The 13,663-nt window shown below is 38.7% G+C and overlaps 1 protein-coding gene across 5 annotated transcripts in view; it reads right to left on the bottom strand.

Annotated features, from left to right (window-relative positions):
• The window catches only part of LOC122560043 (teashirt homolog 2), a 480,378-nt gene that overhangs the window by 243,117 nt on the left and 223,598 nt on the right, over positions 1-13,663 (bottom strand). For 4 of the 5 annotated variants that reach the window (XM_043710220.1, XM_043710221.1, XM_043710222.1 and 1 more), the window contains exon 2: positions 3,107-6,207. In XM_043710220.1, coding sequence (XP_043566155.1) covers positions 3,116-6,207 — 3,092 coding nt within the window. In that variant the 3' untranslated portion in view covers positions 3,107-3,115. Of the gene's footprint in view, positions 1-1,895; positions 1,931-3,106; positions 6,208-13,663 lie in introns of all 5 variants that reach the window. The other variant, XM_043710223.1, reaches the window with a different exon arrangement.

Here is a 13,663-nt window from a genome sequence, read left to right as displayed (position 1 = left end):
TTCTTCAAAACATTCCTTCAAGCTTCCCTCTTTGACACAGCTTTTGCTCATCAATCCTAAGATTTTTTTCTGTGACTGGGTGTTAACTTCTCAAACAAAATTTTTCTTCAAAGCGTCTGGGATTGTTTTACTATTATGTAAATAAATAAGTTTTTTTGTGCTGTCAGTTTGGGAGCAGAAAATTGACTAAAACATGATTTCCACCATTTCTGCCAAGATTTCATGGTTCGCTAGCATTCTATTAAGTCCACTGTTACTAATCATCATTAATTTCCCTGAAAAGGTGGCAGTGGACCTTTTGCTAGAACCACTGCAGTCCTAGTCTTCATAGAGCTCCCAATAGCACAGAGCGCTTTGCGAAAGTTATTTATATAAATGAATGGCCTGTTAGCTCACTTCCCAAACTGATAAGAGTCAATCACACAGTTTATAATTCAGGTCAAGATTGGATAGGGGTTGAAGGTTATCCCCCCTGAAACATATTATTGAACTAGTTGGAGTTTGTGAAAGGAAATTAAGTGCAATTCCCTCAGGTTGAATAAAATTTAAATGCAAGAAGCTTTCTTCCTTACATCAAGGCAGCTTGAAGTGGGAACGGTAGAGGAATAAAAGCTGGTCCATCAAATTTAAATTAGCAAATTCACAGTTTAATATTCTACAAGTATAATTGATCTAATTTAACTGCTTTGATGATGGGATTTATAATAGAAGATATTAATACCTTCAACAGTCAAATTATGAGAGTGTAGTATCTAACTGATAAACAGCTGTAAACAACTACGGCTTTTCTTCTGCTTGTAGCCAACCCAGTGTAATTACCATATGTTACTGGCTTGTTGTTGTGACTACAAGATGCAGATATTGACAGATCCTACATTTTAAATGTCTTCAGTGCACTATCAGTCCTACACAATAATCATGCATTGTTTATTGTCCCCTCATTGACAAAATATAAAACTAAATTGCTTCTCGATTTTAAGTATGGATTCTGTTAATCAGTCCATAACTGAATTTTTTCTTCTACTTTTTTATTGTTTCAACTAAATAGTACAGTCATTCTACAGCCTAAAACCTTGGGACGAACATCAGTCCTTTGACTTCCAATACAATTTTTCTAATTAATAGTAATATTGAGTGTGGCAATCTTCTCTGGCTGAGTGGCAAGAGTCCCAGTTACACTGCATGTTAGTAAGGACTTGTTCCTATGATACTGCTGGGGAACGCAAAGACAAACATGTAGAAACCCAATGATGAAATTTCTCCAGAACGTACACAGTCAATATTTATCTGGAATTTTATGGGCAGAAATCAAACTCTTTTCCCCTGAATCAAGAATATTGATTCTAAGTCAGAACGAGTTGGTCCACACTGCACCACTGCCAGTCACACTCCCAAACCAATGATAGTCACAAAGATAAATGTGTAAACACTTCCAACAAGATCACAGGTGAAACTTCATTGAACAAGATTGCCAGTAGTTTAATACACTTCTTCTCTATCACCGAGAGAACTAAAGGTAAAGGTAAGTTAAAAACTTACCTCCTCTCTGAGCACTCCAAAATCAGGTGGCAGGTCACCATCTATCACCATACCATCATGCAACCAAACACAATGTATCTGGATTGTGGACTATTCTTCTAATGGATAAGGCACGATGATTCCCACCCAAAGTAATCAGAACTAGGCAGAATTCCAAAGAACTTGTAATGGCCAAATTTGGATCACTTTGGGTTTAAATTCATTCTGTTTTTCACAGGTTTTGAATATAATACTGAAGCAAAAACCTGGTATTACACACATTGGATCACATGATAAGCTGGAAGTAGTTATTATAATGAAATAGACGGTTGACACATTTTCATTTTTCAAGTGAAGTTATAATCTTTATGACATACCTTATTTATGTACCAAACTCTCCAGACTGTCCCTTCTAAAAGAAAAAATAGGCTAATTTTCCTCCAACTATTAAAGCATTCAGTGCTACATTCTGACAGACCTCTCTATAATACAGTTTTGAATGTGAAAAGGGCTTAGTGTACAGTCGACTGCTAGGTTGAGTTTTAAATGGTAAATATATTTATTATACTTGTACAGTTTCACAAAATACAATAATAATTGTAATTTCATTAATATTCAATGCACAGTTAGTTCCATCATTCTCTTAAATTAGGCTCAAACAAAATTGCACTTTATCAATAGATTATTGTTTACCAAGGAATGTGCTTGTCTCCCAAAAAAAAACACAGATCCAGTAATCAAAGGTTCAATTTCATTAATGTGCATCAGAATTATACTGAGACATAAATTATACCCATTCAAATCAACACACTTATTGTTATCAAGAATCTTTGTGCAATAACAGGCATGAAATAGAAAAGTGCAATATTTTGAGAAAATTGTGTCGTACCTGTAGCTTTTAAACTGATTCTGAAAAGCTTTTTGCAGAGCCAAAACATCCTGTGGATGGGAACTATCAACACCAGTAGCAAAAAACAGGCACTGGCTACCTGTTTTACACCAAGTTAAATTCTCTTTCTTACTGAAGTTAAGAAATACGAACAATAGACACTGTGTGAAACAGGTTTCCTTCTGGTCAACTACCAGACCATTTTGCATCAACATCTTGAGCAGCATATTTTCAACATTTCAGGTATACTTAAATAATTCAGTATGCAAACTGCCAGGGAGAAGCTCAAGAAGTTTCAGTAATGGCCCTTTTTATATAGCAGGTACAATTATTTTCTTTAGTACAGCAGAGACATGATTGAAAATTTTTGACAATAAGAAGGAGTAACAAACAAACCTTATGAAATAACACAATGTCACAAATATGTGGGGCATATTATTCATATTATTTCTTTATCCAAAAACTGCACTAAACTTCCTTCAAATCAAACTGATGGCCTTAGCTTTCGGATTAAATGTCCCTGCTGTATGAATAGTTACTCAAAATATTATTCATTAGAAACAATAAAGAATTTTTGCAAAGGACTTTTTATCTTGACCAAAACACTTCTCCTGAATACAGTTTAGTACAATTTACAGTGACTCACCTTCCTAATACTTTAAATACTTTGAATGATACAGAAAGAGTCTTGATGCTCACCTTGAGTTGTTACTCTTCCTCTAATTCAGTTACATACTGCGAATGATTCTCTGGTGACTTGCCATGCGTTTTGCTGAGGTGAAGTTTTACTGCGTGCTTGCTAGCAAAAGTTCGATTACACAGATTACACTGGAACTTGCTGCCTGTGTCCTCATCTGTTACCAATGGCCCTGCTGACTTCTCAGGTGTCACTTTAGACACTTCTTGATCCCCTCTGGCATGCTGTACAGAAATTTTTGCCATATCTTTCATAGTGAAGCCCAAATGGGATTCTAAATGACCAATATAAGTGGAAGGAGTCCTAAACTGGGAGGCACAATCATTGCAGTAGAAAATTGGGTGTCCTGTGTCTAAGTTCTTAAGGAATTTTGTTCCACCTGTCTTTCTTAGTTGATATTTTACATTGGCAAGCCAGTGACTTATGGTAGTCATGGTGAGTCCAGTAAACTTTGAAATATGCATGCGGTCTTGTGGACCGAGATCTGATAATAGATATTTGCCTTCACCTGTTTGCCAAAGGCTGGCAGCAAACTGGGCCTGAAGAATGAGAAGATGCTGGGGATTCCAGTTTGACTGCCGACCTTTTCTTTTCTGAACTGGTAAAAATTCCATTGACACATCTTCAAAGCTCCTCACATCAGTCTCTAACCTCTCTGCTGTCATCTTCGATGAGGTAGAAGGTTTTGGTGTTGTGCCTTTAGGGAGGACCTTTACCATGTCAGCAATATCTGATAAAGCATGTTTGGAAGGTAGTGAAGTAAAGGGTTTGACTGGGTTTGATTGGGCAGCTTTGTCACTCTTAGACTTTGTGAGATCGATTGGTTGATCACTACTTTCATAGTAATATCGATCAGCAAGATTAGATGGCTTAACTAAACTTGGTGGTGAAGCTGATTTCTCCAATAAACTTTTATTGAGTCTACATAACATAGTTACAGGGTCAGAGTTTGAATTAAGGGGCTTGGCAGCTTTGCCAAGATGAGTGTTCATGATAGACTGCAATGCACTAAGTGGACTGACAGAAAGTTGTTCAGATGGATGGTCTGTGATAACAGTCATTCCAGAGCAACCATTGGTCATTGAAAAATTTGGAGAGCCTGTGTCATTTTTTACAGGCTCTTTCTTGAACCTTTCTTTTGCTTCGTCAGCATCTTTCAAACAAGGGGAATGCGTCCTTGGCTGATCAGGCAGAATTTCTGTTTTTATTGGGCTCTCACATTCCATTTTACATGGTGAAATTACCCCAGATTGAAGACTTAATTTTGGATCCTTTTTCTCAATATTGCTTTCTTCCAATTTGGATGAAAGTTGTTCATGAGATGGACTAATAGGCTCTTCCTTAATTTGGTCATTGTTGGATTGAAGGGGTTGGTTTTGGTTACTTGTAATAACAGAGAAATATCTGACTTTTGGAGCTATTGGTTTCAGGTTTGGCTTAACTTGTAATATTTGCGTACCAAGTTGCACAGGTTTAATAATACCAGGGAGCTGATAGGCAGCATGAATGCTAGGATAAGCACTCCAGCTGGGGCTCCCAGTTTGGGCTTTGTTGATGGCTGAAGTAACAGTGTTTTCCAGGGATTTAAGAATATCTCCGCCCCCCTTTGAGCTCTCTTCTAGATCTTCCTCTCTTATATACTGATACTGAAGTGTAGGATCAAAGATCTTTTCCAGGTTGTCATCTTTGCAATCATCTTTATCTTTTTGCTGTTTTTCCATGTCTTCTGATATCTCTTGCTTTTCTTCATGGGTTTTGTTATCTTCTGATACTGAGGGTGTTAATGAATCTGGAGGCAATTTGCTGACCGGCGCCAATGGTTGGGTTTCATTTGATGGCCCTTCAGTGACTGACTGTGCTTTGTCGACAGCCAAAGGGTCAAAAACAATCTGTTTTCCTTTCTTTGATGCAGAGTTTGTTACCTTAAGAAAGTGCCCTGTTACCATCATATGAGCTGTGAGCTGCTGTAATGTGTCATGCGAGCTTCCACACTCCATGCACTTTAGGATTTGAGACTTACAGGCTTCAAACTGCCAGGTATAGCTGGCACCATTTTGATAACCATAGCGATTGTTAGATGACACATAGGGATTTGAATTCTTTTGTGCTTCACCTGCAAAAGTACCTGCAACTCCAGTTGTTGAATCTGGCGAACAAGGCTGATTAACTTCATGCTGGGCTCGTTTTTTTGTCGGAGGGACTAACTTTGATCCAATAGGTGGCATAGGTTCCTTCAGAGGCACTTTCTGGTAATGTTTTGTTTTTATCATATGGACACTCAGATCTTGGAGGGAATCAAATGAATGTCCACAGTACATACACTTTAAAACTTTCTGGGCATCATGCATCCCATCAATGTCCTGCAAAGCCCGTTTTCGTGTCTTTGTCCAACTGCTGTTGCGGTCCACGTCCTTTTCATGATTATCATCTTGGTAATGTCCTGAATCATTCATGTGTACAGTTAGCTCTACCAAAGTGTCATATGCTGCACTACATTCTCTGCAGCGAAACCTACTGGCACCTGTGAAAACAGTCCCAAACAACTTGTTATTTTGCCTGTACAACTGCACTGAACTGAAAAGATTTGGTTTAGGCACTGGCCTGCCAGAGGATGTTTGTTGAAATGTTTTGGATAATGCATCTTGGTGCCAATCAAAACTACTTTTGGTGCTCTCATTGCTGCTCTTGCAGCTTGTCCTTTCAGTCTTTGATTGTTTGAGGTCAAATCCCAGACTTGACCAATATGAATCAGATAGAAAGCTAGCATAAACAGCTCTCATTGCTCCTAAACTGTTCTGTTGGCCATTCTTTATCTCTCCGTTTGATTGTTCTTCCTTTTCCTGTCCATCCCGGGAAGAAATACTTTTAAAGTCAGCCAATCTGTCACTGGTATCACTCAGGTGGGATTCACACTCTGCATCCTGATTGGACATTGCACTGACTGGGGAATTCTGGTAGCTGTAACTGCCTTTGCTTTCTTCCTCCTCCTCCTCTTCCTCCTCAGTGCACATGTAACCATTACCTTGCAATTCTGCAGCAGAAGGGCTGGCATCTTCTCTTTCTCTCAGTTCTCCTGTCTTCAAGTCCTCATCTGGAACATAAACTGAAATACAAAGAAACGGTGAAATGGTAATCAGCAGAAACTGAAGCTGAACAAACAATCAACATTACTGTCACAAACAAAAACAGATTCCTTCTTACATCTTCTCCAGCAATGACGTGGTGTTGCCAGTGTTGGACTGGGGTGGACAATGTTGAAAATCTCAATACCAGGTTATAGTCCAACAGGTTTATTTGGAAGTACAGTACAAGCTCAGGGTGCTGCTCCTTCATCAGGTAGCTAGCTAACAAAGGGGCAGTGCCCCAAAAGCTTGTACTTCCAAAGAAACCTGTTTGTTTTAACTTCCCCAGCAATGTTCAACCTAACTTTCAACATCGATGATACATCTCTATTTTTGCACATTTGCTGAACTAGCCTTTAATCTCACACATTTCTCAGCAAGTCCATTTTTCTGCTCGGAGTACAAAGCCCACTTTTGGGACAAATTTTCATTTAATGGATTTGATTGTATGATGATGAGAGAAGACAAGTTCACACCATTCCTCTGTAAAAGAGCAATGTATAAAAATTAATATTCTTTGAAGAAAGATGTATGTTAAATACACGAAATGCCTTTAACAGTGTGTTTTTAGTTGAGGACATCTTTTCATTGGCTAAAGGCAACAAAAAATCTAACATTTCACTACGTACTGGTAAAATTTAAATTTACATATTTTTGGCCAGTTTTGTCCACATGACACTGAGGGATGTCAGTGGAAAATGCAACATAAAGCATTCTCAGGCCTGGTACAAGATGGCTGGAGGCAAACTAGAGCTAATGTTATATTAGTTCAGTATTATGATTTAACCTTGATGTCAGAAATGATCAACTGAATACACGAGTATGACATGTCTGGTGTAATTACATTTATTATAGACTTATTTATAGAAAAATTTTGCCTAACACCTATTATTACACCTGTTTCTCACACCAGCCACCCTCAGATGTACTGGGTTTTTTTTTCTTCTTGTTGATCAAGATCCAGAAAGGAATAAATGTAACATGGCCAGATTACATTTGCAGTTGATTACTACTACTGGTAGCACAGAGAAAAAAGCAGACATTACTGGAGTAACAGTGGTTAATTAAATATTTTCTCTATGATTTGTCAACCCAGGTTCAGCAATAATTAAATATGAGCTTCTGCACAAAAGCAGAGAAAAAAAATCAGATGACACCACGCTCTTGCAGGAGGTTCTCCCAGCATAAGAAGCTTTATCACTGGTATTCTGAGCTTATGCTTTGGATGGATGTGATTGCTCTGATTTTAACAAGAGGCAAAGGTTAGATGAATGGGGCCTGAGGCAAGCAACAAATAAGGTCAGTAGATGAACCATGGGACACTATCTTTGCACTTCATCTGCATTGCTTCAGTCCTGCTCCCACTCAAAACTGGCCAGGACGGGCTAGGCATTTTGAGCATCATACTTTAACCAAAGCAATGATTCTTTGACAGAGGTAAGATAGCAGGACGGAGTTCAGGAGGGTTTGGTCATTAGGATTCCGGGGCAGGGTGGGGGTAGGCATGGGCAGACACATCTTTTTGGACCTTATCGGACTTCATCGTCTCCTGCCATTAGGTTAGCCGGGTAGAAAAGCTACAATCAATTTCCTGCACAAGCCTCAGGTTAAATTATGCCCTCTGAATGCAACATGTATGAAAGAGGATTCTGCAGTTGTCAGAAAAGCAGGTAAAAACCAGAATCTACAGGAAGAGAATGGATGCTTGACTACTAATTCCCATGGGTGATCTTAACTACCTATCCGGTCGGTTGAGTTGCAAACATAGCATTTGAAGTGTTCCAGAGATCTCCCTAACATGTGGTGTTGTTCCAGTCATCAAACTGTAGACCGCTAGCAACCACGTTTGCTCAGATGTGATATGGGATCAATTTAAGACCAGAATGGCTCTCTCTCATTGATTAATTTACAGACGGTTTATTCAAATTGTTGGTTACTTTATGAGGTAGACATTTTGCCATTAGGATTGGTCAAACTGATTTCATGCAGGGTTCATACAGTTAGCAAAGATAGGCTATTTGTTTCCTCAACATAAACTATTCTGGAACCCATAAGATTTCAGAGAATGATTTGAGTATATGATTTGTGACCAAGCCAATTATCTGTTGAAAATTTGGTGCATCACAGTGTTAAAAAGATGTTTTGCAATGGATTTGTTTCAATTATAAAATGAATGGTTATCCTTTTTAAACATTAAATTGTTTCAAGAATTTGTACTGAATCATTGAGTCTGTAATGCCAACATAATTGCTGCAACAGACACCAACTGTGTCTGCTTAAGATTTTCTTTTCATCAGTGTTAAGGCCGATTTGAAAAACTAACTGTACGTGCAAACCTCCCCTCAAAAAACATCTTAGAAAGTCGTGGCACCAAAGCAAGAGTTTCATCAATATTTTAATAACAGCTTTAACAAAAGTGAAAGTGGTATCTATTCATCTACTTAAGAGCAGAAATGGAATGGCCTTTGTATTTGACAGTCAGTCATTTTAGTTGCATCAAAACTTTATTTGACCTGATGTGATCCTTCCATTATTTTCATAAGATCCTCCAGCTGGTATTTTGTCTTAATGTGAAAATCACTCTAAGGATATCTGCACTTTTCCTTGACCAAAATTGTGTATCAAAGCAGACCATTTCAAAACACAAGCCAGGTTGTTTAAGAGAATTAAAGATCAATATAGTGTTGCTGTTTAAGTTGAAGTTTTATGGGAGCTCTCATACACAATCTTTATCATTTGAAATTATATTTAATAAATGGATTGATAAGAAAAGTCTGCACAGCTCTCCATGTTGACCATCAGTGTCATACCATTATCAGTGAATAGCAGGAGGGGGAGGAGGGGAAATGATCTTCTTTTCAATGTCCTCTTCCCATGCAAAAGGGAGAAAGAAGTCTGTTGACAACCAGAACAAAGCTGGCTTGATTGCCAATTGAAAGGGATTTGAACTGAGTTGCTCTGAATGGGAGTTGAGCGTTTGATTACAAGTCTCTGCACAGAATACATTTATGGACCACATACATGATTAAATTGAATATATTCAATTCTTTAGAATTTTCAATTACTACAGATTGTGAACAGGCCAATAAAAAGTGATACCACCTCTTAAATTCACATTATTTAAGTTCTGAACCATTTTGATTTATTTTAAGGTATAAAATGGAAAGATTTACAATTTGGGGTGTGGAGATTGTAGTCCTTTCTCTTCAAATTTTTATTTTGCTTCATTAAACTTTCTCAAAAACCTTGTCACATCTTCACTTTGTTTTTAGATATCTTTCTCCAGTGAATGACTGAGCTTTATTAATTTGTTCTAAACATAATTCAGAATTAATTAATCTTGCGTCAGAATCAGATATACTGATATTTTTCAGAACTGAATTATTAATATAATTCAACTCGCTGAAGCTGGTAATAGTACTCCACATATTTCAGACTGATAAATGCTTCATCTTTTTTGAAATACTGAAAGATTTGTTCAATTTTCAAAATACTTTCATCATAAAAATCACTTTAAAAACTGTGCTTGTAGGAACGCAGTAAGTGAGGGAAACAGTTTAATCCAGCAATTCAATGATTCCATACAGGTTTCCGGATGTACATTGTGTTTGTGCATTCAATGCGCACACAAATTCCAAATGCTTCAGCTGTACAGGGGTTGGAGAGACTACATCTCAAATACTGTTTGCGGTTTTGGGCTCCTTATTTGAGGAAGGGTGTAAATGTAATTGGATGTAATTCAGAGCAGGCCTACTAGATTGATACCTGGAATAAACAGGTTGTCTTAGGAGGGAAGATGGGACAGACTCGATATAGAGCTGAAAATGTGTTGCTGGAAAAGCGCAGCAGGTCAGACAGCATCCAGGGAACAGCATCCTGTTCCCTGGATGCTGTCTGACCTGCTGCGCTTTTCCAGCAACACATTTTCAGCTCTGATCTCCAGCATCTGCAGTCCTCACTTTCTCCTCACAGACTCCATATAGTTTTACTAAGGTTTAGAAGAGTGAGGGATGATTTGAATGAAGTGGATAAGATCTTGAATGGTCTGTCTTGATAAAGTGGATGTGGGAAAGATGTTTACTCTTGTAGGTAATTGCAGATCTAGGGGCACCGTTTTTAAAATTAGGGGTCACCTTTTTAGGGCAGGATTCTTTTTTTTCAAACTTCTATTTCAAAAGTGGGGGGGGGGATTAGTGTCATTAGATCTTTTAAGGTTTAGGTAGATAGATTCTTTTAGGAGAGGGAAATCAAAGCTTACTGGAGAGAGATGGAAATGTGGAATTCAGAACATAAACAGATCTACTGAATGCTGGAGGAGTCTTCAAAGGCTAAAAGACCTCTGTCTGCTCCCTATTCATATGCAAGAAGAGTGCTACTCTGCATATTGATAAAGGCTCCAGTATAACAGTCCACACAAATACAAGCAGGTTCAGTTTCTGATGTATTGTGGATAGAAATTAACACTGCAATTATCATCAAACATCCTATTTCTGACCTTCTAGTGGAAGGAATGTTGTTGAAGTACATGAAGATGGTTGGACGCTGCCTCAAGGAACATCTCCAATGATTTTCTGGGGCTGAGATTATCGACTATCTTCTCTTGTAATTAGGATAGCTCCAGTCATTGGAGATTTTCCTGTTGGTTCCAGTTAACTTCAATTTTGTTCGGGCTTTTTGATACTTCACCCAGCCAAACACTGCCTTGATGTCAAGGGCAGTTACTCTCACCTCAACTCTGAAATTCCACTTCTTTTTCCATGTTTGGAGCAAGACATGGAAAAAGAAATGAAGTCTGGTCATGGTGAAATTAAAATGGAATATTGATGAGCAGGTTATTGTGGAGTAAATGCTACTTGATAGTAATGTTGATCAATCATTTTACAGATGATTGGAGTAGACAGGTTGGGTGGTAATTAGTTGCATTGGATTTGTCTTGTTTAGCCATTTATCACCATAGAGACATAGAAATTAGATTAGATTAGATTATTTACAGTGTGGAAACAGGCCCTTTGGCCCAACAAGTTCACACCGACTCTCCGAAGAGCAACCCACCCAGACACATTCCCCTACATTTACTCCTTCACCTAACACTACAGGCAATTTAGCATGGCCAATTCACCTAACCTGCACATTTTTGGACTGTGGGAGGAAACCAGAGCACCAGGAGGAAACCCACGCAGACACGGGGAGAATATGCAAACTCCACACAGACAATTGCTTGAGGCAGGAATTGAACCCGGGTCTCTGGCCCTGTGAGGCAGCAGTGCTAACCATTGTGCCACTGTGCCGTCCTCAAAATGGAAAAAGACCTTCCAGTCCAACTTGTTCAAGCCGACTAAATATCCTAAATTAATCTGGTCCCATTTGCCAGCATTTGGCCCATTTCCCTCAATGCTTCCTAACTGTACCAGCCTCCATCACTTCCTCTGGCATTTCAATCCATACATGCACCACCCTTTGCATCAAAACGTTGCCCCTTTCATCCCTTTTAAATCATTCCCCTTTCACTTTAAACCTATGCCCTCTAGTTTTGAATTCCACTACCCTGGGGAAAAGACCTTCACTATTCACCTTATCCATGCCCCTCATGATTTCATAAACTGCTATAAAGTCATCCCTCAGCTTCCAATGCTCCAGGAAAAATAGCCCCAGCCTCATCAGCCTCTCCCTATAGCGCAACCCTCCAACCCTAGCAACATCCTTGTAAATCTTTTCTGAACCCTTTTAAGTTTTGCAACATCTTTCCTATAGCAGGGAGACCAAAATTGAATGCAGTATTCCAAAAATAGCCTAACCGATATCCTGTACAGTGCCAACATGAACTCCCACCTTCTATTCTTAATGTACTGACCATTAAAGGCAAGTGTATCAAATGCCGCCTTCACTATCCTATCGACCTGAAACTCTACTTCCAAGTAACTATGAACCTGCACTCCAGGGTCTCTTTGTTTGGCAACAATCCCCAGTATCTTACATTAAATGTATAAGTCCTACCCTGATCTGCCTTTCCAAAATGCAGCACTTGGCATTTATGTCCATCTGCCACTCCTCAGCCCATTGGCCCATCTAACCCAAGGTCCTGTTGGATTCTGAGGTAACCTTCTTTGCTGTCCACTAAGCCTCCAATTTTGGTGTCAGCTGCAAACCTATAAACCATACCTCCTATATTCACATCCAAATCATTTCTACAAATGACAAAAAAAAGGACCCAATACCGATCCTTGCGGCATACTAGCGGTCACAGGCCTCCAGTCTGAAAAGCAACCCTCCACTCTCCTGCCTACAAGCCAGTTATGTATTCAAATAGCTAGTCCTCCTTATATTCCAAAGTTATTATTTTATGTTCCAAAATGCAAGACAAAGAGGATAACTGTCTGTACAGTGCAATCAAGTTCCAACTAGTCAACAATGTGACCAAAATCGAATTTTGAACAAAATTGCTGTTCATTCAGTGTAAGATATCATCTTGGTAAAGAAATTGACTGTTGGGGTTTGTGGTATAATTCTTTAAAAAAAAAACAGGCTTTCATGGATTAATCCACAGCAGACATGTGTGTCACTGGTCTGTAGTTTCCTGGGCTACTTTTGCCACTGTTTTAAAAAGAGAAACAACATCTGCTTTTCTTCAGGCCCCAGGTATCTTCCCCAAATAATCACTGTTGTTTTGAAGTGTATTTAGTTATTGGTCCATGTTGAATTTGAGGAGAATAATTAAAAATCAGTTTTCAAATCTGAAGAAATTAAATTTAACTGTGAAAAATACAGGTTGTCTCTAAATCTGTCTACAAATGAAAATAGTTAACCCGAATGCATATGCTGCAGATGATAATGCTTAATTGATCATTTGTTTTGAATAATACGGGAAAACAAAATATAGGAAATACTATGCTACACTTCAGGATTTGCATCATGCTCGCTTGTATTGTACAACATAATTACAAATGCCTCTTACCCGATATTCTTTTTATGAGTCATCCTTCACCTAACTCTGCTTTCACTAATATCCTGACAATGATACTATTCTCCTTACGTTCTACACAAGTATCTCGGTGTTGAACTCAAGAAGTCAAACAATCAGGGTAGGCAGGGACAAGGTAGGACAAATAAATTAAACTGCATTTATTTCAATGCAAGGGGCCTAACAGGGAAGGCAGATGAACTCAGGGCATGGTTAGGAACATGGGACTGGGATATCATAGCAATTGTAGAAACATGGCTCAGGGATGGGCAGGACTGGCAGCTTAATGTTCCAGGATACAAATGCTACAGGAAGGATAGAAAGGGAGGCAAGAGAGGAGGGGGAGTGGCATTTTTGACAAGGGATAGCATTACAGCTGTGCTGAGGGAGGATATTCCCAGAAATACATCCAGGGAAGTTATTTGGGTGGAACTGAGAAATAAGAAAGGGATGATCACCTCATTGGGATTGTATTATAG

This window comes from Chiloscyllium plagiosum, chromosome 20, assembly GCF_004010195.1.
Source record: "Chiloscyllium plagiosum isolate BGI_BamShark_2017 chromosome 20, ASM401019v2, whole genome shotgun sequence".
NCBI classification, from domain to species: Eukaryota; Metazoa; Chordata; class Chondrichthyes; order Orectolobiformes; family Hemiscylliidae; genus Chiloscyllium; species Chiloscyllium plagiosum.
The sequence above is the reverse complement of the archived record's forward strand: the minus strand, read 5'-3'. Positions and strand labels throughout refer to the sequence as shown.